The sequence below is a fragment of the Fibroporia radiculosa genome, assembly GCF_000313525.1.
Source record: "Fibroporia radiculosa TFFH 294 genomic supercontigs, scaffold296, whole genome shotgun sequence".
Lineage (NCBI taxonomy): Eukaryota > Fungi > Basidiomycota > Agaricomycetes > Polyporales > Fibroporiaceae > Fibroporia > Fibroporia radiculosa.
The window spans coordinates 24,472-48,156 of NW_012133193.1; the positions used below are offsets into that span (position 1 = coordinate 24,472).

Below are 23,685 nucleotides of genomic sequence, written 5' to 3' on the forward strand. Positions count from 1 at the left end.
GTGCTTTGCTTCTTGCCACATCCATCTCGCTGCTTGTCGGGCATGACAAATGGACAATATCTTCGCCATTGGCGTTGGACTGGCTCTGCGCGCGATAATCGACACTGTGACCCACCACAACCATAGGGTAAATGGCTCTTTGGTTGGACTGTGGGAAGGAGCAGTTCTTCACCACTTTCTAGCCAAATTTCCCCGCTCATTGGATCCGTTTGTCGCCTTTGGATTTCGTTTATTCGTCGATTTGTTGTTCACAGCAAGCGTGACGAGGCTTGCTATCGTGGTTGTCTGGACTGGCCTTGGATTACTGCTTTCCGACCTTGGTTTAGAACTCTTGGAAGATAAACGATTTCGTCGACTCTGGCGTCGCGTCCAGCGAGCCTTGCCCGCTTTTCTTAGGCCTTATACAACTGCGCGTGCTCCCTCTCGTGTCCAGTTCCTTCAAGTACCTCCCAATGCTTCCACAACTTCGTCTAACACCGCTCGCAGTCCCCCTATCTTGCGCTCCCCCATATCACCCCGATCGCAACCACAATTACGACCTCATGCAAGATCACCGGTTCCCCCCGTCCCCGCACGTCGTCCCAGCACTCGTCCTCTTCCGGGCTCCTTTTCTGACTGGTCTGAGGCGGACACAGAGGCTACTCGCGCGTCGCGACTGCAGCAATTACCTATGCGAACGCGAACACCATCAGAGCTCGATTACATTCCCGACATTCCCCACACCCCCGGAATGGAGACATACCCTTCGATAATACGCCCTGCTTCTCGTCCTGTATCCCGACCTACCAGATCCGTCGCCTCTGGACTCACTACACCTGAACAAAGTGGTAGTCAAGCAAGCGGCTCGGATGGACGACCTAGAGATTATTCTGGGTTAACAACTCCACTAGAGAGATCAATAAGCCCAGAAACCAGAAGAGAGCGATTACCTCCAGTCATGATTATTGAGGACGATGGCTTCCATGACGGAGCTCGCACGCCTACGAGGACTGAGTTGACAGACTCTCCTCCAATTCCAATTCCTCTTCGACCATCCTCACGACATTTGGACCCATTGGTCTCAGTACCTCCAGAGCTTGGAGATCCTCTGCCAACTCCAAGCATCGCACCACCCGCTGGTGAAATGCCCGACATACCCACTCCGGATGACGTGGATGCAGCAATGACAGAGCGAGGTACTGGGAACAGGAGTCCACCCCCGTCGTATGATCAAATGGACACGAAGTTTCCGGATAATGTGTCCGTCGCTGAGTCTCAGGCACCTAGCGTGATCTCGGAACATTCACATGGGGCGCTTGTGTCAAGAGCTGATACTCTGAGGAAGGAAGCCGTTGAACTGGATGCCACTAGGGCAAAGCTAAAGCGGGAGTATGATGCTGCAAATCGTGACAAAGACTTTTGGCTGGCTTTTCGGCTGAAAGTTGAACACGATAGAGCTGCTCAAAATGCCCAGGCCATGCACGCGAGAGCCGAGCGACGCTACTTCAAAGGTGTGTCCTACTATACATAATTTCTTCGTGTAGCTGTTGACTGGTTTCTAGCGCATAATCGCACTCCTGAGCCGCAAACAATTGATGTGCACCGTTTGAAGGTCCCTGAAGCAGTGGCTAGAGTTGAGCAATCATTGTTTGACGCTCTTGAAGCTGGGACTCCGGAATTGCGTGTAATTACGGGTCGGGGGAATCATTCAAAGGGGAAGATACCGGTCCTAAAGTTGGCCATTATTGGCGCGATGGAGGAGTGAGTGATTAGTTTCCTCGAATTAGCAGGTTTGCTTATGATCCGGTAGCCATCATATAGAAACGACCCCAGACCCCAACAATGCTGGCGTCCTTCTTATTCGACTCCCAGTTAAGCCTGTCGCAGGTCCGTCGACTGCGTAGTTGTTGTTTGGATTTTTCTTCCATTTCCTTATGATCTGCGATGTGGTGATGATTATGATATTAGGGACAGTCCTATTCGTACTGTATCTGGTGCTTGTATTCATTTCTTGATACTGCTGTGTTTGTAATCTGCTATGATCCACCGCTGTCCATCTTTACCCGTTTCTTAGTAAACTCATACCCCTTATCGCTACCACGGCATTGAGTAGATCTCAAATCATTTTGTTGCTCCCGTGCGTTCAATAAGGTATTCATCTTATCCTTGAACGCTTGTCAAAGTATAGCAATACACTGCCTGAACATCGCGGTTTTATAAATGTACATACAGAAATGGTGGTATTCAGCAGTGCCGCCGCCTGCGATACTTCAACTTTACATTGTACAAGGCGCATCGAGTGCTGATCTCGGAACGCCTCCAACCCAGACATTGTGGACCATTCTTGGCACATCATCGGACACTATTGAAGCCGCCAGTAGATAAGGAATAAGGCAAAGATGTTCCGCAATCATTAACTGAATTCTTGTCGGAGGTTACCTCAATGATTACTTCCCCGCCGACTCGGAATGTATCGTAGAAGTCGAAGTGGCACCTTGATGGGGACAGCTGGCCGTTGATAGTGACGCTCTTCACATATGCGGCCACGCCGGGTGGTATGGTCTGCTGGACTGAGCGAGAGTCGAAGTTCTGGACTGTTACTGTCGTGCTGACCCCCAGATAGCTATTGTGAATGGTGTATGTGGGCAAGAAGGGAGAGACCACTAGTATTTCTGATGTACCAGGCACTGCCAGGACCTTATCAGAACGATGCTGCTGAGCCATGAGGTATATAAGACGTACCAGGATACAGCCCAAGTAGGTGCCAGACTAGCACAGTCGCCATTGCTGCTTGGTCGTCGTTGCCAGGCAATCCGGCTGGCGCTATAGTCACAAAAGGCTACATGAGAACGTTGCTCGTATTATCATACTATATGACTTACTGATGTCAAAATATTCGAAGACAGTATTGTGCACTTGATCGACACTGTTTGTCGGACTATTGGCATAATGATAATTGATAGGTGTCTTGAAAGCGGAGTGAACATCATTTTCGGAGACATCGTAAAAAGTGTTCAGCTTACGTTGAAAGATGGCTCATTTCCGACGTTGAAATAGCTCGCCTGTGAACAGGAAATTTAGTGATCATCAACTCCTCCCCCCAATGATACTTACATTGAAAAAATGGTCTAAACGTTCAACAAAGGTAGTCTGCGATGCGCATCGGTCTCGAAAATTAGGCTCATCAAGAGAGCAAACGCACGTTACCTCCCATAACTTGAACTAGGTAAGCCATATCGTGTGGAGCGAAACTGTAAAGACATGAGTAATATATACCAATGTTCTGGCCACCAATACCTACTAGCTGTACTCCCAAGACGACGACTCGTAAAAGCCGACGACGTTATCGTCCTGCAAAGAGCATTCCCTATTGGGATCTGGGTCGGCTGGAGAACAGTCAATAGGGTCGGTGTAGTAAAAAGTGCCGTTGGAATAGCGCTTCTGAGCGAAGCCTATTAGAGGTAAGTCACAATATCGACGGAATACAGTATGAGAATGACTGACCAGTGAATCCGTCACTCTCGACGGTGGGATCCCAAACATTGCGATAGAACTACATTCAAACAGGTTCAGAAGGCAGGTATTCCAGTAGCATTGAAGACGCACGTAGGACCGGTTTGTGTATGTGTCTACATCTTCTGTCTTGTTTAATAGCAATGCTACTTGACGGATGGCAAAATCTTCGTATGCATACTGCGAGACTCGGGATGTGATCTACCGAGGTAAATAGCGTCTCACCTCAACCGTCCTGCTTCCTTCCCTTGTCATACGACCCGTACTAGCAGTATCGAGGACTGCAAAAGGAATATACCCGTATTGTCTTGTAGCGCGTTGATCAAGCCAAGTCGTGTAGGTACTAGTGAGCCCACGTACCTGTAAACATTAACTTGACGGCCTTGAATGTTCCATTCTGGTGGATTGACTTCCCCATCGGCGATCATTGCCGCATACAGCTGCTCCAGGTCGATGCCAAGTTGCTTGGCTTCATCGTGGTAAGTCATGGCAAAGTGTCCCACAATTACATCGGCACTTGAGCCTGCAAGGATAGATGCTATTAGCCCGGGCCGGTCTTGACATGTTACTCTTACCTCCTTGTGTCCAACCCGGAAGATTGTTCGCCCTACAATCGGGCATCCACCCACGTTTGAGATAGCTATCGATGTAGTTGTCGACAATCTGAGCGAATTCCACCGGGGAATGCAACGCCATCAGGGGATAGAAAGTACGGAACGTATCCCAGCTGTCGATCGCTTTGAGCATACGCACACATATTTGTATCACCACGACACACCTGCAATACAATGAATCAAAATAAAAGTGCGTGGTGTTGGCGAACACGCCTTGCGTTTCATCCGTGGCATTATTCTGGGCCGAATATTCAAACATGAGGTATCCAACCGCAGCGTTAAACGGTTTCTTACCGGCGTCAACGATGCGCGATACAAGGAAGAATAAAGAAGCTCCGTGATATTGGGCTCTGTGTGAGAAAAGTCAATCGTAACTTTGCTTAGTTGTTCGTTCCAGAGCGTCTGGGATTGCGTGATGATCTCATCGAATGTTGCACTTCCCACTTCCGTCTCTGCATTCAGACATGCTTGCTCCGCGGATACGAATGAGATGCCAACTCGGATATTGATCTCACTGGGCTCCCCCGCATATGAAAAGAGGGCGCCAGACTGATACACATCACCAATGAGGTTCACTGATAGGTTCAGATGTGTCTCTCCTAGGCCCTTAGCATCATCCCAGTAATCAAGTCCGTACCTGTAAAGTGATGAGACTCAAACAACCATTGGTCATGACCGACAGGAATCTCACGTCTCGCCTGTCCAGACGCCGTACTCGTCTAGTGTCTGTTTCCCGTCGTCAAGCAAGTCGTAACAAGCAAATGCTTGGTAGTGAAACGCCCCAGGTCCAAAACTATTCACAGCTTGATGAGAAATGTCCCATGGGTAACAAAGCGACCACATGCCTCGATCCCCAGTGTCCTCCGATGGTGATTCTACCCAAGGCTGGGTCGATGTCCAAGTAACCACCGGCAAATGACTGCGGAAGATCGTTTGCGAGATCGAGAACAAAATAGGGCGTTCCCGATCCTTCGGGAAAAGTAAAACGTTCCAGGCCAGCGCGGCGTGTTGAGGTGGCTTCCATCTTGATGTCGTTGTCCATAGTTTGAGAGAAGTAGCCGGGGTAAGCATCCTGCATCTTGAGTCAGCGATCGAATCGAATCCCCATACTGAGCAAGGATGATCACATCTGTATTATTCTTCCGGTACCGTTCACGATCGTCCAACCTTACAGTGCAGGTCTCGTAACCTCCCGGACACAAAAGAGGCATGATCTCGAAATTGCCATACGTTCCTAAGCGGGGTATGTTTCAATTCCCTGGGCAAAGCGAGAAACTCATAGGCGTTTACCAAGAGAAGATCCAGTCCCACTGTCGTGCATCGGACTTAAGCCCCGTATTTTCTGAGTTGGGTCCGTGACGTATCCTGGTCCATTTATCATGTCATCCAGTATACGACTGCAGAATGGCTGGTACACACCGGCAGGAGCATACCCCGTGAGATCCGTCGAAAATTTGACCTACAGTACTCAGTGCGATCAATAACCTGCTGCAACAACAAACACTTACCATGCCAAAAGGTATAGAAGCCCCAGGACTTTGTCGCCGTAATGAGATGCCGTTGGGTATAGTCGTTGAGAACTCACCAGACATCACCGTAATCGTTAGTTCCGATAAATACGTTCACAAACTCGGTATAGTTAACATCGTACGGATCTATAGCAGCTTTCGCAATTGCAGCAGATATTCTTTCTTGCACGACGGGTGACGGCTGGGCATAGGCAACGCTCAGAAGAGAAGCACCACTTAGCAGTGAGATGAGTCGTTTGAAGGGCGACATCACGAAAGCAAGTAGACACTGTCCGGACGTCGTCTACACCAGACCCATTGCTGGGCCTTATGTATCCATATATCCACAGAAGGCATGGAATTATTGCGCGCAAGCTATCGTCGAAGGAACTGTAGCACATGCAACGGGCAGAGAACATGGATGCCAAGCCAGCGCGTGACCTTACATCTTTCGCGATATTGATGCTTCATTACCACACGGAAAGCAAACTCTACTGAGAAGAACGACTGACAGAAGCGAGATGGAACGATCGCGTGCTGCCCTCCAGCAGCCTCATGCCGTATGGATACGGGAGAATTGTGCAGAAATCGGATGTTAGTAGCCCCGAAGTCAGTGAAAGACTCCACAGAATGTCGCGTGATGCTAAAAAGCGACGTCGCCACACCCTTGTATCAAACAGCTTGTTCTTATAGTGATGATTCACTCACTTCGAAATTCGAATTCCACGTTATCGCGGGCCGGCCACAATCCTGGTCAACTCTTTCAAGACAAGGTCGACACCTCTACCGCCTGGACTCCAGAATTCGCGTTCGGCTGGAGACAGCGGACTCAGAACATACTGTGCCGGGTCACTGTCGTCACGGCCGATGCCTATTCTCAAACGATGGAAATCCGAGTTACTACCCAGTGCGGATATTATGCTCCGCACGCCATTGTGTCCGTTGGCTGATCCCCCGAATTTTGGTGAGATTGTCATTGGCTTGTGAGAGAGAGAGTCGTGAATTACCACGGCAGCTGACGGCGATATCCCAGCAAAGCGTATGGCGTCAGCAACGGGTCGACCAGAAATGTTCATGAGAGCCTCTACATGAGTTATGTATGAGTTATAATATGATCTGAGAGGTTGGTGCATGACACGGTTTATCACTCACTAGGTTTGAAGAGGGTTAGAGACACAATTTGGTTCCCTAGTTCAACATCTGGTTTGATAGCTTTGTAGCCCGCCCTCTCCGGTACGAAGGATAGACCTAGATGAGACGCGATTGAGTCAATAATTAGATGTCCTATACTGTGATTGCGATTATTATGAGCTTGTAAGAACCATCGAGGACGACGATGGCCTAACCTATGTCGCGTGCGAGGATACGGCAAGTTCCCCAGACCAATCAGTAAGACATGCATCAGGGTTAACCGGGTATATATGGCTGCAGTAATTAGCTTCGATTTTTGCACGGAAACAAAAGAGAATGAAGCGGACTGCCACGAAGAGATTGATGAATGATTCAAACGTGTGTGAAAGGCAAAGAGAGTGCCCAGTGCCCACCTGTGCCCACTCGGCGTGTTTTGGATACCATTGCAGGCGCTTATCGAGGGTATATGAAGTCACGTGGGCTCGCGTATCCTCGACCCGGTCTGAATCGACTTCATCCAGGTTTGCGTTCTTTAACCTCTCCACCTGCGCCCCTTCCTTCTGAAACCACCCGCACCGGCAGCTGGGTGGCTCTTTAATTGAAGGTTGGCGCTAGGTAATATCCCCTGTGAGTGGTTCTCTATTTAGGCGCAAGCTCCAAACTGCCCCATCATATATCCATCACCGCTCGCCGAGAGGGGCGCATCAAGTGTTGTAAACCTGACTACTGCTCTCCAGCTTCACAGTCCTATCATCTTCCCAAATGGCCACCATGACTCGCACTACTGAAGTGCGCCGTCGTCGGATCCCAGGCGCACGACGTTTCTCGACAAATCAGGCAGGCACCTATCCCCGTCATTCACTATGCCAGTCCTTGCCGCATTCGCTAGAAGCGTTAGACTTGTCAAACTCGTCGCTCGCTCCAACTCTTTCTGCACTCCGCCTCCAGGTTCTTTCTTGCCTTGCTGACCTGGAAGCTCGCCTTACTCTGTTCGACTCCCCAAATTCACCCGATTCGCTCAAGAGCAGAGGTGAACTGACTGTTGATGAAGTTAGGATGTGGGCCAGAGATGGGTTGGATATGCTTCAGTCTATACGAACACTCGTCTGTTCGCAGCTCCCGGACCTTAGTCTCGAACACGTCAAGTCTCATATGCTAGATGTATCCAGCCTTGACGGCATGCGCGCACACCTACCTGATATGCCAGATGTTGTTCGCTCACGGATTCCCGACCTCGATTTCTCCGACCTGCGTTCACGTCTTGACGACGTCTGCTGTCGCGTCTCCGACATAGACTTTCATAGACCACTGCATTATATTCGTACTCTTTCCGACCATCTGCAATCTCTACAGTCGCATCTGTCGTCTACAGAGCTCCCTCATAGTCTCTGCTTGTCTCCGCTCTCCCATACCTCTGCCCTATCCGATCTGTATGACAAAGTGCTTTCCTCGGAGCTTGTGCATGAGATTTCCTCTGATCTTCGTGAGGGCGAAGACACCATCGAGAAGGTCGCACTGGAGATTGCGCGTGCTGTCAAACAGTCCCTAAACGGTTCCCGACTTATTAAATACGTTGACCTGCCAGACCAATGGCGTAATAATCCATTCGTCCAGCATGGATATCGGTATGCACAACGCTTCACGGTTCTTATGGTTGTCTGATGACCGGCATAGATTTATACCTCTACAAGAATGGCCTCGTCTAATACTGTCTCTTTTTGCTCTCCATAATGAGACCTGTGAGGACTTCATTATCGTAGCAGCTATATCGTATTGATCACGAATCGTGTAGTGAACATCCATACCCATCTGATACCCTTCACAACATGGCTATTTACACTCATCCCATATTCCCCACTCTCGGCTGCTTATGCGCCAATCGATGCACCTTCGCTCGCTTTCACTGCTTTCGCATTGCTCTGTCTCTTCACAAGCGCCCTTTGGCATACCATGGCGGGCTGCGCGCATCCAAAGGGGATGGAGCTTTGTGCTCGAATAGATTACGTTGGCATTGGCTGGTATGTTTCTAGTAACTAAAAATTGTCCTTCGTTTCGAGCTGATACATTGCGCGACTGCAGGTTGATCAGCGCGTCCGTTGGTACAGTTGTGTATTACGGGTTCCAGTGTAATCCAACGACGTGTAAATTTTTCCTTATGCTGTGTCTGATTATGGGAGTTTCGGGGAGCGTTCTGCCGTTTACTGAATGGTTCAACAAGTATGAGTATCGCGTGAGTATGCATGGTCTCTGGCTTTCACGGATCTGACGATCGTCCATTAGAAATATCGCATCATGTTCTTTGTGACTTTGGCTTTCACCAGCGTGGCGCCTCTTGCTCGCCTTGCAGTATTACACTCCACCGCACAGATGCTGGCATTCATTCGTATGTTTCTTATTTTTATCTGCTCTTATACTCTAAATGAACCGAAAATATAGGTCCTATCGTGCCCTCTCTCTTATCGTACGTCACTGGGCTTGTCTTCTATGCTACTCATTTCCCAGAGTGCTACCTGTCAACGCGATGGGCTCACTCACACTTGCTCGACCGATTCGGGGGAGGCTCGCATGCGATTTGGCACATTTTCATCGTGCTGGCGATCAGCCAACACAAATCGGCCATGTCAGAACTCAAGAGAGGGATTGGAGAAGTGTGTTAGCAGAATCTTCTATTATAATTAACTGTGGGTTTCCTTTTTCAGCCTATATCCCGTTTTGGACACACGGTTTCTACCGTCCGCTTCCCGCTCTCTCACTTTGCGTGTTATCATATCCTTCTTGCAATTATCTCAATTTATCTCAGAAAATGTATCCTCTTGCGTTCTCCCAACTCCTGCGGCATCTACATCTCTGAGTAATTAGGCCCACTAGGTACACTGTTATATATTCAGAATAAATAGTGAAGCGATCGTGCTTATCATGTTGTCACGAGCGCGTTGCTCTGTCGTTTGCGCCTCCCGCTTGCTACTCCGGCAGTCCACCGCGACAGCAGGCGCACGCGGGTTATACAGAAGATCGATACCACCTCTATGGCTTTATCTGTCTCCGCAACTAGCCTCCTCTTCTACTTTCGGATGTCCGCTGTTTACCACAGTAATAAGTATATGATGGGTGCTTACACGATTGTGTGGCTGGGTGTTCTCGCTGGAAGCATGATGCTCATACCTTCCGCGTCGGGTGGCACTATTGGCCCCACAAATTTCTGCGTGACGACGGAAATGGAGATGTATGCCGGTGCAATTGGTATTTCGGTTCTCCTACACGACACATTCGTTTTCATCGCGATCTCATGGCGGCTTGTGTTGAATGGCTACCATGAAGTATCCGACTGGAGACGGGTACGAGCATTCTTATACGGCGAATCTCTTCAACCGATCTCAAAAACGTTGTTACGGGATGGTCAATTATATTATGCGTACGTCTTGAATCCATGACAGTAGCTTATCTGATCATAATCCCATCTCGATAGGGCATCAGGTACGTCTGCCTATGTGAGCGGGTTTAAAACTTTCAAAGAGCGCGTGATTCCAGTCACAACTTCATCCGAACGAAGTAATTTAGTGGTCTTGTCATCAATCATCAGCCTGTGTCGAAGACGACATGACTGGAAACGAGACCGATCTGAAGCATGGGTAGGTATCATGGATCATGTTCAACACAACATCTATCACGCAACATCATGATGGCTGGAATGCCCGGTGCATTGGTAGCATCGAGGAAGCTATCCTTCGTACGTATGCAATCTTGTCGGGAGCAGACACACTTACCCTTTATTCTCATCGCCTTACACAGATGGTTTTTACCTTCAAGTCATCGCCATTGAATGAGATATTCGTCTCGTACTCAGCCTTGTAAACGCAATGCATCTGCGTTTTTGAGAGAACCCGGGGATGTAGTCTGTAGTGATAGGACCATCTCCGTCTTTCGATGCGTCTCCGTGCTATTTAATTTTGTGACTAGTCTTATCATTACACCTCTATCATTCGGGAGTATATGTTGATACATTGACCCCGTTGACAGATAGTCATTGTTCCTCGCCCACTATGCACCCTCCAAGCAAGGGATTTGCTGCAGCATGCGGCGCTATTCGAGTGACTAATCTGCCCCGGTACGGGGGGCTACAGCGCTAGCCCTCTGGATGGGGCTTGCAATTGCGTAGTGCTTGTATTCTGCGTGATATCTTCCGCATCTTCTTCTATTATAAATAAGCATGGTTTCCTTTGCCAGCCTATATCCCGTGTTGGACACGGCTTCTGCGTCCGCTTCCCACTCTTTCAATTTGCGCGTTATCATATCTTTCTTGCAATTATTTCAATGTATCTCAGAAAATGTATCCTCTTGCGCTCTCCCAACTTCTGCAGCGTCTGCGGTAGCTATGTAAACAGGAGCTCCGAGGCGACCGACCACAGGTCGGAGCGGCAGGAGCTGCCACTTTTGCTGCCCACTAGATACACTGTTACTCGAAATCAGTAATGAACCAACCGTGCGTATGCACGGGTATACTGCTAGTTTTATATAAATTCCTAATTGTTGAATGCTGTATATATTGGGTGCTGATGGAGCTGGAATTTTCTTGACATTTTGGGGCAGCCAGACTTATGTACCGTATGTTTTATGATTTCAACTTCACAACAATGACTATTTTGTTATCCGGCTGATATCCGTGTCTGATTTCAAACTCCAATTAAATTATATTGTTCATATGGGCTTTCAGCTAAAATCGAACGATGATGTACTAGCGCAAAAATTGAGTCGACCCAGGCTCGAACTGAGGACCTTCTGTGCGCACTTGTAAGACAGATGCGATAACCAACTACGCCACCGACCCGTTATGTAATTCTCATCTGGAGAGAATAACTGTGCAATCACATTGTCTTCTAACACATCGCAGCGGCACCGACTACACAGTTGATCAGCTTCCTTATGTCCGCCGACATGCAACATCCACAACATACAATACATTAAGTAACGATACAACGACGCTGACGTTAAACGGTGTCCAGATACCGAGCAAGACGATTCAACAATACATACAATAAATAGCACGCGAGTGTTGATGGGAATATTTAGATCAACTTTGCTTCCTTCTTGGCCATTTGCACCTGTGCAAGTCGATGACTGCGCTGCGACTGCGTGCCTTGAACACCCTTCTTACCAGCAGGTGCAGGGACTGTAGGTGGCGCGGTCACCGTTTGTAACAGAGATATTCTCGTCTCATCTGAAGCAAAACCAGGTATCCGAATATTATGATTTCGTTCTGTTACCTTATATATCAGTATTTATCTCAACGTCAATGGGCAAGGAAACGGACCAAGATGTAGTTGGAGATCCTTCACTTCGAGGGTGTCTCCACCTCGATGTTTTGCCAGACGACATGCGAAATTCGTCACCGAGTCGATGAATTCGTCCGCGACGTCGAGTAAGAGCTAAGAAAATTGTGTTCTGATCATCGCAAGGAGGACACCCATAGTGTGTGAACATACATCCTCGACCTCTGGTTCGATCCGAACGTTTGGGTCTATGCTCGAAACTAGATCCTGTATTGTCCGACGCATACTCTGATCGCCTGGAGTATTCTTTCTTCGCGTCCTGCTATCATCGGTTAAGAGACTAGCATCATCCGATGGTTTTGAAAGTTGAGCCGGTGTGCCTGCGCCCAGCCAGTCAATAAGCCGTGCTGGCTGGTATCACTACACGAACCTGATATCCTCCCACCCACAATCCCACCGCTGAGTGTTGGTCGCGCCTGCTGCGCCGTCTGCCATTGAACGGGGCCTGGATTCGTAGGATTTACGGATTGGCTGATAGGATACGTTGACTCGGAGCTGGGTGGCTCGCTTAGCAAGGGTGTACTTGATGTTCGAAATGCCGGATTAGTAGGCGTTGGAGCCGAAACCTGCGGGTATTTCTATGGGTAACTGGATGCGTGGAGAAATGAAGAATAAGTCTCACTGCAGCAGGCGGAGCAGGCGTCGGTGTTGGCGTTGGCGTTGGGACACTAGTGGATGCCGTCGCGCCCGCCTTGTGCTTGTCCGCATACTCTTTTAACTGGTTCATTGGGTCAAACTTCACATCGTTCAGAACTTAGAACTGAACGTTACCTGGAGAATTTGAGCTTGGTTCAACTTCCCCTGCTTCGCCAATTCGCTCAACTGACTCATGTTTTGAATGAGGAGCTGAGCGATTTGATTGCTCTGAAGAGGCTCGCCAGTCTGTGTCTTGTATGCATTTCCGAGTGCAGTAATGATGTTCTCAGTATTGCTTGACCTTTGTGCCGCTGGCGCGGGTGCGGTCGCAGGGGTAGGCGTTGGTGTAGAAGCCATGGATGTTAAGATGGAAGTCGGACGCGGTGCGTGGCGCCGTGGCCAGGGAAGTTGCTCCGAAACAAGAGCAAACCGCATCAGATTTACCTGCGCAAGCCTATTATGAGGGTCGGTGGCGTAGTTGGTTATCGCATCTGTCTAACAATGGCTCACAGAAGGTCCTCAGTTCGAACCTGGGCCGACTCATTTTTTTATGCGTCAGATCTGACTACTCTTTTTATATTTGTTCAGAGCCCGTCATATCATCTGCTTGTTATCCTTTCCGTGTAAGACTGTAAGTCTCCTTACCTTGTCATCCAATTTACCCAACCTAGTGGAGAGAAACCAACCAAACAATAATTACAAGAATATAATGTCTATCCATGGTAAATACGGTTCTCATACGGTTTACAGAGGCTCTGCCTTTCTGTGCCGAAGTTCCCGCTCTATCTCATCACCTTCCAATCGTTTTGCGCGAACTGGTGGTGCTGCAACAGGCTGAGAGAAGTGTTCCCGCAGACGGGCGCTGACCTGACGCTGAACCTGAAAGCGAGATGTTAATATCAGAACATTCCGAGTGATACGCGTGACTAACTTCGGTTCCAACGGTTCGCAACACTTGGAAAAGAGGGCCAACCATCCCCAATTGTATTATAACGTAACTGAAATGCAAACGTGGTCAGCTCATCATTATGAGATATGAAATGTGCCACATACGCAGCACCGAGCAGACAAACGAGCATGGCAAAGTATACAGGGTTGAACAGCACTACCATAGCCTCGTTCCAACCCAGAACGACGAGGACACCATACATCCAGTACGGTATTTGTGCGACGCTCGACACAGTACTGCGCTTAGCTTCCACATAGTAGGCATCGGCGTCACGCCTAAAGCGGCTCATCAAATCCAAGATCTTCGTCTCTGTGAACATGATCAAGGTTGCAGGGAAGTCGAAGTCATCCACTTCCGAGAGGGAGTCCGACGTCTCCGACGGGAGCGTGTAAGCTAAAGAAGGATCGATGGGCTGAATTTTGGAGTAGAGTGGGATCAATTCCAAAGTCTTGTGGGGAAAGATCAGCGCATGGATTGACGCAATGCGCGAAAACACCTACTTGATCTCGGGCCTTCTTGAATGCGCCGTCGATGTCATCACCGGGCCTCCACACCCGGGGCACACCCTGTTCGTCATAACGGAAGCTCTCCTCGAAGTGCACACGAAGTTTCGTCAGGAAGGCCGCGTCAGAGGTTTGTTCGTCGATCTTCGCGCGCAATGCAAGCCATGCTCGTTTCCGCAGTGCTCCGAGCGATGTTGTATTCTCTTCCTCGGTGCAGTCGAAGCCTGAAGAAAACGTAAATACCTAATGCGCGAATGAGTGAAACCAATGCGCACTCTTCGCTTTCGCAAGGTACGAGGATTCTGCTTTCTGAAGAGTAGAGCGGAACGAAGAAAGAACCTTGTCCCACATGTCCGACTCAGGCTTGTTGAGAGCGATTTCAACTGGCTCCGATATCTGCTTCTTGAAATTCCGCTGTACATGTCAAATGAGTGGGACGAACGTATTTCAACCGCAAGCCCGAAATATTGTCTTGATTTACCTCAATCACATTGACCATCTTCTTCGTTTCATCCTTCCGGCACTGATCTGCAACACCCCTGACTTCTTCCTTCAACAATCCAAGTTCGTCGTCGTAGGACCAATCAGTGCCTTCAACTGATGCTTCTTGCGCACCCTCGAGGAAGCGCTTCTCACATCGTTCTCTAGCTGCACCAACAACATCTGCAAAATTGTATCCTTCTCCACGCATACCCTCAAGCATCTCCGTCTTGAAGGTGACGAGGCACAGCTTATGTAGGTTCTTGAGCTGTCCAAGGAACAAGGGCGACAACGTAGAATCGAGCACGGATACAAGATCCGCACGCTTGCGACTGTAGACTCCCTGATGATAACGCGATGCATCGCGGTCATACCGGGCTAGTGGATGCCAGCACTGGTCAACAGGATGTACAGTGGACCCGTCACAGTGCACCTACACAAAGCTCCAGATCTCCAGGCGCGCATCATACTTCCCAGGCCGTCGACCACCTTCCCGGACTCGATTGGCCTTCTTTGCGGTTTCGCCTGCTCGCTGAATTCAGCCAGTGCTGCTGTAGAAATCTCGTCGCAACGGAATTGAGCTAGCAGTTCTTGCTGTGTAGGAAGATCCAAATCTTTATTGTTTTGAACTTGTTCCTGTTGTACACGAAGTCAAAACGCGGTTTTGAGAAGCATGTATGCGCGACTGACCCAGATGCCTTCCATATAAAACGCGGCACCATCTGCGGGAATACGTTTGTGGTATGCGGGCTTGAAGACACAATCCTCTCGTGACTTGTCTGCAAACCGCTTCCTGAGTTCTAGTACTTCGGACTCAAACTTATCTGCTGCAAGTACTTTGTGTGGTAGAGCAGCGAACGAAAGATCAAAGTAGTCTGAGAGCTGGCGATCCTGTAGTTCGGATGGTTTTGAGAGCGTCTCCCAAATCTTCTGCATGTCCGCAGTTAAGGTTGTCTTCAGGTTCTCTAGCGGTGTGGTACCGATGTGATCTCGGATTACAAACAACAGCAAGGTGCGTTGACTACGGCTGTCATATAAAATGAGGTAAGGTAAATGTCAAGCGACGATATGACCGCATACCCATCCGCAGTCTTCTTCCCAAATAGACCCAGGTTGACTTCGAAGACAGTTTTCAGAAGGCCCATATTCGCACCCTGATACAGACCGACTTGGTGCTCCCACAGGTTAACGATAAGAACTTCTGATGATGCAAGAGAGAACAAAGCCGATTTGCGCTCGAAATCCTACGACCTAATAAGACTAAAAGTATACACCGGTATATATAGACACGCACCTGGTCTTCACCTCTCTCGCGACCGTCCGTACCCTCGACGTCCATTACCATAGTGTTCATTCCCTTGGCTCTACACATCCATATCCCTGTAGAATGTTAATGATGCATTGCAGAAAGCGCAGGAACAGCAGAGCGTACCTTTAGTTGTTTGCTGTCGTCTCGTCTCGTCCATGACGTCAAAATTGGTGCCAAACAGGCGATTTAACAATGTACCTGCGGGAAAATTTATGATATCAGTGTCACGTAGACACCGCGGCCAACGAAAATCTTACTTTTACCGGTTGACTGGGAACCAAATACTGCAACAATGTTATAGTCGAATCCCGCATTTTGCAGCCCCCAGCGTCCCATTTGAGGCGTCAGTTCAGGCCTAACGGGGAGCGATAATCAACTGCACAGTTCCTGCACAGTAGCCTTTACGCACATGAACTGCTTCTCATCGTTGATCAACTGTACTCGTTCATAACTCGGCTCCTTGTTAGAAGTCGCGTCCCCGTTGGCATAGTGGCCGTTCATGGTGGTGGTAGAACGGTGAGGTATCACAGATTGTGTTTAAAAGGAGTGCCCGCGCTCCCTGTACGCTTGGAAATCGCGTGGCTGCGGTCAAGAGAGGGCGTGGTGGGTGGTTGCGGTGAATGAGGGTTGGAACGCGGTCGTCGCTGGCGAGGTGTGCCAATAGCCTGTAATTGCCTTTTTTAGAGATTTCGGCAACGGCCGCACTGCATCCCGGAACGTTGTCGTCGACGGGCAGAATTCCAGTAATATTACTTATTGACTAGTATGTGCTCAAGAACCTAACTCGAGTCTAGCTCGAGGAAGTAATCTTGCCTCAGTCATATTGTGAGTACAGATTGTGAATCGTGTCAATAACACGGTGATGCATTCATAACTATAGACGTGATCCTGCGACCGTAGTCACCGCCCAACGACTATGAGTGGTATGCTGGGCCGCCTTGTCATACCGTCTCGCCCTTGCTGTAGTCGCCCAGCCGTGGTACTGCTTCCGGGCTCAAGATGGATGTCACAGCTCCCTCAACATGTCGATTTACTAGAGCGATACCGTGGTCTCGTCGCACTAGGCCGAATTAAATATGACGAGGGACAGGTTAGAGCTATCATGCAAGTGAGTTCATGTGTACCTCTGCCGTGATTGACTGGTGCTGAATTAGCTCCCTAAGCTTAGGCGACTACAAAGAGAACTGGACGGCTACGCACCACCCGCTCTTACTTCTAGATACCTAACTGTAGGGAGTAATGCTCGGAATACTGAGGATTCGTCATCGCGCCCGTGGTGGAATATTGGGCTCGATAATGGCTTATCTACCCATGCTACTCCAGAACACCAGGCCTTGATACACTTCCGTACACATGCAGAAGAGATTGTCGCACTGACGACACCAAAGGCAAGCGCATCGCACACGTTCTCTACGACCACCTAACTTTCTCCAGGGTTTACTTCTGACAGGACCACCCGGTTCCGGGAAAAGTTTTTTGATCGATCTATGGCTTTCTGCTGTTCCGACGCCCTTTAAAGCTCGCAAACACTACAGCGAGCTTGTGTTGGAAATCTACCGTGCCGTCTGGGAAGAGACTCGACACCGAATGTCACAGGTTCAATTTTCCAAATCAACTCCAGAGGGTCTACCCCCTCCAACTTGGAACAGATCTGTGCGCCATCGCTGGCGGGAGCTGCTAAATTCTGGCTCTCTACCAGTCAAGTGGAAGCGGAAGGGAAGAAGGGACTATATGTCTGCTTATGAAAGCGTGCAGCCGACTATACCATTCGTTGTCGCCCAACGGCTCATTCTGCAACACTGGCTCATTGTCTTCGACGAGATCCAACTACTTGATGTATCGAGTGCGACCCTTCTGGCGGACGTATTGTCGTGGTTCTGGCGTATGGGGGGTGTCATTGTTGGGACGTCTAACAAGATCCCTGATGACCTGTATAAGAATGGTGTGCAGACAGACCGATTGGAGCCCTTTGTGGAAGCCTTGAAAGAAAGATGTACTGTGATTTCGATCCCTTCCGAGCATGACTGGAGGGCGGTGCACGCGGATGCCGGAACCAAAAAGAGCTGGTACGTGTACGGAAAAGAAGATGAATTCGAGGAAGAAGTAAGAAAGTGTGCCGGTGAAGCAACTCCTCGCTCGATGGAATTGTCAGTCTTTGGGCGTAAGCTCTTCGTTCCGTGGTCCTCCGGTGGGGTTTGCAAATTCGCATTTGTTGAACTCTGTGACGAGGTGACGTTCTCGCTGGAATACCATTCTGAGTAGTCTTCTGATCCTCTTAACAGTCTCTTGGATCCGCGGATTACATGACGATAGCGTCCACTTATCACACTGTGGCCATCACTGCCGTCCCTATCCTCAGGCTTTCCGCCAAGAACCAAGCACGGCGGTTGATCTCCCTTATTGACGCTCTTTATGAAGCCAGATGTCGAGTCATCTGTCTCGCGGAGTCGCAACTTGAAAGATTGTTCTTCCCTGATGCTCCGTCCGAGGCTGAGCACAGCCATAATCATGACCCATCCCGCCCGCCCGACGTGGACGTGATGATGGCTGAAGCAGTGGCGGAAACGCAGGAGCTCTACCGGCCGAACGTTGCATCTTATGACGCACCGAACATGTCGGAAGCACCAAAGGCGCCTTCCTCGCCCCTTGCACTGGACACCCTATCCATCTTCTCAGGTACATCGTTAGTTGAACTCCTGCATTAGCCCTTAGGCTGACCGGATCTCGCCTGCGCTGCGCAGGCAAGGACGAGCAGTTTGCCTATAAGCGGGCGCTCTCGCGTTTGCGAGAGATGACGAGCGAACGTTACGCCGCCGATGAATGTTGGGCCCCTCTCCCACCGAGCGCGCGCAAATGGGAAGGCACTGCCCAGCCCGCCGGGCCCCACAACCAGCCCGGTATCAATCCCCACACTCAAATGCAATCTCTAACGTGGGCACCGCCGCCCCGTTCTCCGGACCAGCCGAGCGGCCCCTTCGCACACCAAGGGGCGAGGACCCGGGAAAGCGCATCCGACACCACGGGCCTGCACACCGCAGGTCGCCCGGCAGCGCCGCGCCTGAGCGAGGACCACATCTGGGGCGTGCGAGACGACTGGGGCGCCCGCTCGAAGGACTGGGGTCGCGGGGCTAGGGCATACGAGAGGAGGCGAGATCATAACGCAGGCCGTCGCGGGCGGGAGTAACCCCCTGCGCGACGTCCGAGTCGCCCTCCCGATCCGTGGCGCCGTCGGTTGATCGTCGCAGTTCGCCCTGTGGTTGGTACTGCCCCTGCCTGGCGCGTCATGGGATCGCGTCGCGTGTCGTGGTCGCTGCCGTAGCAGTGTGCGTGCGTGGCGACTGCTGTGATCCCGTGGGAGGTGCGCAGGAGCAGAAAGCGTGGGCTTGAGTAGGACATGCGTTGGTGCAGGAACGCGCCGCGCCGTCTAAGATTGCTAGACGAACATGCGGGTGCGAGCTCCGCGGCCGGGTCCTCTGAGAAGGGGGAGAAGAATTCAGAGCGGTCAGATAGCGGCCATATCAAGCAGCTGACTGCTGACCGTCCGCTTTCTCGCGACTCCGCCGCTCATTCGTGTAAGGTGCCGCCGTGCTGCTCATCACGGAGCCATTTGCGAGCGGGCTTGTTCCTTTCAGGCTCATCTTTTCCCTGCGCCGTGTGCTCGCCATACCGGGGCATCCCATTCCAAGACCCCGCTCGTCAGACGATGATCGTGCAAGACTGCGCGGGGGAAGTATCACCACACACATGCACACGTATAGGCTCCACGCCAAGTATGTACATCCATCACACCGGGACAAAAATATTACGCCTTCCAGAAGCGATCTGTGTATTTTATCGATATCTACGTAGCGCGCTCGGAGTGTAAACGACTGAATGACGAGCTCTGCTAAGCGAGGGGCACACAACGGGCTGACGTAGACACATGGACATGAACGTGCACGAAAGCGCGAGATCATGTAAAGAATTGAACGAGTCAGAGAATGTCGGGTAAATAGAGGACGGATGGGGAACGTGCGGTCAGGACCGGGACAATCGCACAATGCAGTGAGAACCACGAGACCGTTAGACCAACATGTGAAGAACCTGAAACAGGGAGTAAGCAACTCGGCGCAAGGTGAAAAGTAATGAACCTGTAGAAAATAGAGCGGCAGGCTGAGATATGGATGTAGTGGAGAGCAGCACATGATGGACGAATGGGAAATGACGATCTGTATCAATAAAGGCGGCAGGAGCATCGGTATCCCGTATCCAAGACCGAATGCACATCCAACCGAGGTTCACACAGCATTGGAGAATATAAACAAGGACGTAGACACGTACAATACAGAACGCATAGTAGCAATGACCATGCACCGGGACACCGCAGACACGGAAGACCGAGACGGAATAATCATAACCACGGCAGACAAGCGAAAGGATGACGGATGGATGGGCAACGATTTTAAACTGAATGCGTGCTTGGATAGCGATGGTTAAATGATACATATGGATGTATGTATATGCTGTATGTAGAGTGCCCACACATATACGACGTGCGGGCGAAATGCGACACAAGACTGTAGAACGGATGGATATGCAGTTGCAGAATGGGATGTCGAGCGATTAGCGAGCGAACCATCCGACGACACGGATCAAGCATTAATGGGGAGAGAGAGGATATCCAACGGGCCTGTCTTCACGATCGACACCAATACCGGAGACGCGTAGATAGGCGAAGGGCAAGGATGCGTTATTATGGCTGATAAACAACGGGTCGGAATCGAGAGCGGCGATGGACGAAGGAAGAAATAATGTAGGAGCATTAAGGCTGTGGCCGATGTAAATTCGTGATGCCATGAGTTGTCGTGACGTGATGATTACGCTTTCTGCTCGCCATCCAGGATTACTGACCGATGCTTGATATGCGATGTACTGTGTGTTTGTGCCAGGCCGCGTGTTCTGCTCCCCAGACACAAAGGCAGGCGCCGCTTTACGTGAATCACTTGCCCGGGAACGAAACCACTGATACGTGTCGATATGAATGTACACGATAGGGCTGACCGTTGACAACAATTTTCAAGAGTGAGGAACGGCGCATCCACATGCCAATGGTCCACGGAGGCAAGACAGGATATTCGGTGAAGGCAAGAACCACACATTTTAATCGCGCATGCCCCAGAACGTCCCTGGTGCACTCCGCCTCGGGACAATTACCCGAAGAAATTCGCCGTCGAATTCGGCACGCACTTGCGCGAGGTCCGCATCGTACCCAAACGATATTCGCCTCTCAAAATGACCTGTCAAATAGATAATGGAAAAGACGCCAGGGCGCGAAGGTGAATGTCATACTGTCAGTAAGCTCTTGGGACGAAGTACAGCCATAAATAGCGACGTACCGCCGTTCGGCTCCCACGAGTCAGCAACAACATGCAATATCCGTCTTTTTCGTGTGGAAAGCGTGCTATTCCCGTCGTGCCATCACCGTCGAATAACAAAGTCGCATAGAAAGAATAGGTGGAGATCAGCATGGAAGGCTTTGTATACTAATCAGACACGTACATTGCATCTCTTCGGAAGCCAGGTAATCTCACAAGCAGGCAGTACTCCCGCAAGTTCGTTTCCACCGCAATATAACTATCATTCGGCGCCGGCGCCGGTGCCAGGAAAGGCTCGTGAGGCGCACGCATACTTGTTTCTTCACTCAGTGGAGGTGGAGGAGGCGTGAGGACCACCGGAGGGGCAGGAGGCGGGAAAGAATCTGTATCAGGAGATGGCGCAGCTACTGGCGCGGGCATCAGCGAGTACGGGGAATACGCGGCTGAGCTGAACGTGCGGTCAAGGAACCGGGAGATCGGTGGAGAGACGGAGCGCTCATGCGCCCAATCGGAGCCGACTGATGGCGAGCGGTAGCGCGCAGGCACTGCGAACGACGATTGCATGGACATGGACGGCGATGGCGTCGATGCGGAAGCGGATGTAGCCGATGAGGATGATGACGAAGAGTATTGCAATGGCAACGGATCCATCTCTCGGTCTTCAGTCAATGAAGCGCTCGCGAACGGTGGTAAGGTATGGTAAGGTGTATGTAGGGGCAGCGGCAAGCTTGCTGTCGAACTACGGTCGGGCATGCCAGTGGGGCGGACGGGTGTTGGAGAATGAATGCGAGCTGGATACTGACGCGTTCCGTATGCATCTGGCGACGAGTACGGACGAGAAAAAGGAAGAATGGGACTTGGAGGATTCCTGCTGTTCGTGGATTGACCAGAAGGCGCACCAAGGCTGAGTTGAGACGAAGACGCCACAGTAGGCATATCGACGAAGTATGAGCTCCCACCGGCGCCCGTGATGGCGCCCGTATCCATGGGGGTATCAACACGACCCGTCGGCGGCGCGGACGTCGACGATGATGGCGATGACGTGGAGAGAAGGGTATCGGTGGACGATGAAGAAGCAGAGCCCGCGTGGTCTGAACCGGCGCCCGAGGGAGGCGGGCAATCATAGACATAGGTTGGATCGCTGTCGGTCATCACGCTGGGCTGCGCGTACGACTGGGAGTGCGAACGCGCAGCATTGCCTGTGCTGGAGTATGAGAGGTGATGCGAATGGGTCATGTACGGCAGCGGCACCTCGCGAGGAGTGTCGAAAGAGGCGTGCCGCTTGGAAAAAGACGAGTTCCTGCGAGGGAGAGCGGGCCGGGAGATGGCAGCAGCAGAGGGCGAGTGGAGAGGGCGAGGGCGAGAGGATACTAGAGAGGGAGGGAGCATCAGTCAGCCATGGAGGAAAAGAGAAAGAGAGGGAGAGAGAGAAGAGTGAAAGGGAGCCGAGCTGGCCGGGGGAGCCGTGGGTCCTGTGCAGCAAACAAATGGCAAAACACAAGCACGGCAACGGGCGACGGTGATCGATGCGCCTCATGGCGGTCGGGCGTTCGACTCCGGACCATGACGGCAGAGCGAACGCTGCCGAGAGGCGCTCTCCAAAAATCCCGCGGCCCTGTCTGAGCCAAAAACCCAAAAGGCACGCGGTCGCCCGCTCTCATACCCTACGTCGCTATCTACTATACCCTCCGGGCGACGTCGCCCTGCTCAGCTGCACGGGCGAACAGCACTCTCACTGTCGTCTACGCGACCCCCCCACGGCCGCTTCTAGGCAACCCCGGGCCTCATCGCAACACCCGGACCCCCTGCGCCCACGCCCTCGAGAACGAGCGTAGCATACATGGAGCATATACTCACCGTGTCCGTGCTGCGTCGACGCGCCCCACTGGGGTATACTATCTGCGTAGCCAGACCCACCCTCCTGCGGCCGCCGATTGTCCCAGCACTCCTGCTTTGCGCTGATTGCGGGGGCATGGCTGTCGGGGTGCGTAGCACGATAGTGGTGGTTCTGTGACGCATACTGCTGCTGTTGCTGCTTCATGGACTGCTCTCGGTCGTGCAACGTAAGCTGTTCGAACGGAATCGCTATTCCAGAGTCGGGGTCGGAGTGCGATGGTCGAAGCAGAGGTCTAGTTGGTGAGTTGTCTGGACTGGTCTGCGGGGGGTGCGAAAACGGAGGCGATTGTGTGGGCGAGGAAGGAGAGTCGTCCAGGGGAGATGGTGGTCTGTTTTGAAGAGGCATGGGGGCGGTGGTGGTACAGAACGCCGTGCGGGGCTGGGCTGAAGCGGTGGGGCGTCCGTAACCCATGCCCGGCGCCTGCTGGCGTGGTAATAAACGCGTCCGGCGCTGTGGCCGCTCGCTCAGTCAGTCGTGCCGGATGC

The 23,685-nt window shown here is 51.1% G+C and overlaps 8 protein-coding genes across 8 annotated transcripts; 4 read left to right on the top strand and 4 right to left on the bottom strand.

The window, feature by feature from the left end:
* Nucleotides 1-49: 49 nt before the first annotated feature.
* FIBRA_00663 (uncharacterized protein) lies at nucleotides 50-1,744 on the top strand (the record flags this gene model as incomplete). Its single annotated transcript, XM_012322554.1, has 2 exons — nucleotides 50-1,490; nucleotides 1,542-1,744. The coding sequence occupies 2 exons, from the start codon at nucleotides 50-52 to the stop codon at nucleotides 1,742-1,744; spliced, it is 1,644 nt and encodes a 547-aa protein (XP_012177944.1).
* A 587-nt stretch (nucleotides 1,745-2,331) lies between these two features.
* Nucleotides 2,332-5,885, bottom strand: FIBRA_00664 (uncharacterized protein; the record flags this gene model as incomplete). Its single annotated transcript, XM_012322555.1, has 19 exons — nucleotides 2,332-2,666; nucleotides 2,722-2,802; nucleotides 2,862-2,946; nucleotides 3,003-3,041; nucleotides 3,094-3,129; nucleotides 3,182-3,230; nucleotides 3,281-3,431; nucleotides 3,484-3,532; nucleotides 3,586-3,672; nucleotides 3,718-3,799; nucleotides 3,853-4,015; nucleotides 4,068-4,219; nucleotides 4,271-4,344; nucleotides 4,401-4,743; nucleotides 4,798-5,178; nucleotides 5,217-5,340; nucleotides 5,397-5,565; nucleotides 5,615-5,642; nucleotides 5,692-5,885. 19 exons carry the CDS (start codon nucleotides 5,883-5,885, stop codon nucleotides 2,332-2,334), a joined length of 2,622 nt encoding a protein of 873 aa, XP_012177945.1.
* Nucleotides 5,886-7,516: 1,631 nt separating this feature from the next.
* Nucleotides 7,517-9,402, top strand: FIBRA_00665 (uncharacterized protein; the record flags this gene model as incomplete). The annotated part of the gene is made up of 6 exons (XM_012322556.1): nucleotides 7,517-8,370; nucleotides 8,420-8,484; nucleotides 8,538-8,763; nucleotides 8,825-8,975; nucleotides 9,026-9,128; nucleotides 9,182-9,402. The coding sequence occupies 6 exons, from the start codon at nucleotides 7,517-7,519 to the stop codon at nucleotides 9,400-9,402; spliced, it is 1,620 nt and encodes a 539-aa protein (XP_012177946.1).
* Nucleotides 9,403-11,808: 2,406 nt separating this feature from the next.
* Nucleotides 11,809-13,065, bottom strand: FIBRA_00666 (uncharacterized protein; the record flags this gene model as incomplete). The annotated part of the gene is made up of 6 exons (XM_012322557.1): nucleotides 11,809-11,999; nucleotides 12,054-12,168; nucleotides 12,226-12,392; nucleotides 12,443-12,638; nucleotides 12,695-12,790; nucleotides 12,844-13,065. 6 exons carry the CDS (start codon nucleotides 13,063-13,065, stop codon nucleotides 11,809-11,811), a joined length of 987 nt encoding a protein of 328 aa, XP_012177947.1.
* Nucleotides 13,066-13,452: 387 nt separating this feature from the next.
* Nucleotides 13,453-16,450, bottom strand: FIBRA_00667 (uncharacterized protein; the record flags this gene model as incomplete). Its single annotated transcript, XM_012322558.1, has 13 exons — nucleotides 13,453-13,587; nucleotides 13,640-13,706; nucleotides 13,762-14,105; nucleotides 14,158-14,384; nucleotides 14,436-14,574; nucleotides 14,642-15,018; nucleotides 15,078-15,276; nucleotides 15,331-15,667; nucleotides 15,721-15,884; nucleotides 15,935-16,020; nucleotides 16,073-16,147; nucleotides 16,207-16,304; nucleotides 16,359-16,450. The coding sequence occupies 13 exons, from the start codon at nucleotides 16,448-16,450 to the stop codon at nucleotides 13,453-13,455; spliced, it is 2,340 nt and encodes a 779-aa protein (XP_012177948.1).
* A 502-nt stretch (nucleotides 16,451-16,952) lies between these two features.
* On the top strand, nucleotides 16,953-17,373 carry FIBRA_00668 (uncharacterized protein; the record flags this gene model as incomplete). Its single annotated transcript, XM_012322559.1, has 2 exons — nucleotides 16,953-17,057; nucleotides 17,113-17,373. The coding sequence occupies 2 exons, from the start codon at nucleotides 16,953-16,955 to the stop codon at nucleotides 17,371-17,373; spliced, it is 366 nt and encodes a 121-aa protein (XP_012177949.1).
* A 163-nt stretch (nucleotides 17,374-17,536) lies between these two features.
* Nucleotides 17,537-19,133, top strand: FIBRA_00669 (uncharacterized protein; the record flags this gene model as incomplete). The annotated part of the gene is made up of 3 exons (XM_012322560.1): nucleotides 17,537-18,178; nucleotides 18,232-18,625; nucleotides 18,691-19,133. The coding sequence occupies 3 exons, from the start codon at nucleotides 17,537-17,539 to the stop codon at nucleotides 19,131-19,133; spliced, it is 1,479 nt and encodes a 492-aa protein (XP_012177950.1).
* Nucleotides 19,134-20,587: 1,454 nt separating this feature from the next.
* On the bottom strand, nucleotides 20,588-23,545 carry FIBRA_00670 (uncharacterized protein; the record flags this gene model as incomplete). The annotated part of the gene is made up of 3 exons (XM_012322561.1): nucleotides 20,588-20,756; nucleotides 21,488-22,673; nucleotides 23,161-23,545. The coding sequence occupies 3 exons, from the start codon at nucleotides 23,543-23,545 to the stop codon at nucleotides 20,588-20,590; spliced, it is 1,740 nt and encodes a 579-aa protein (XP_012177951.1).
* Nucleotides 23,546-23,685: the final 140 nt, after the last annotated feature.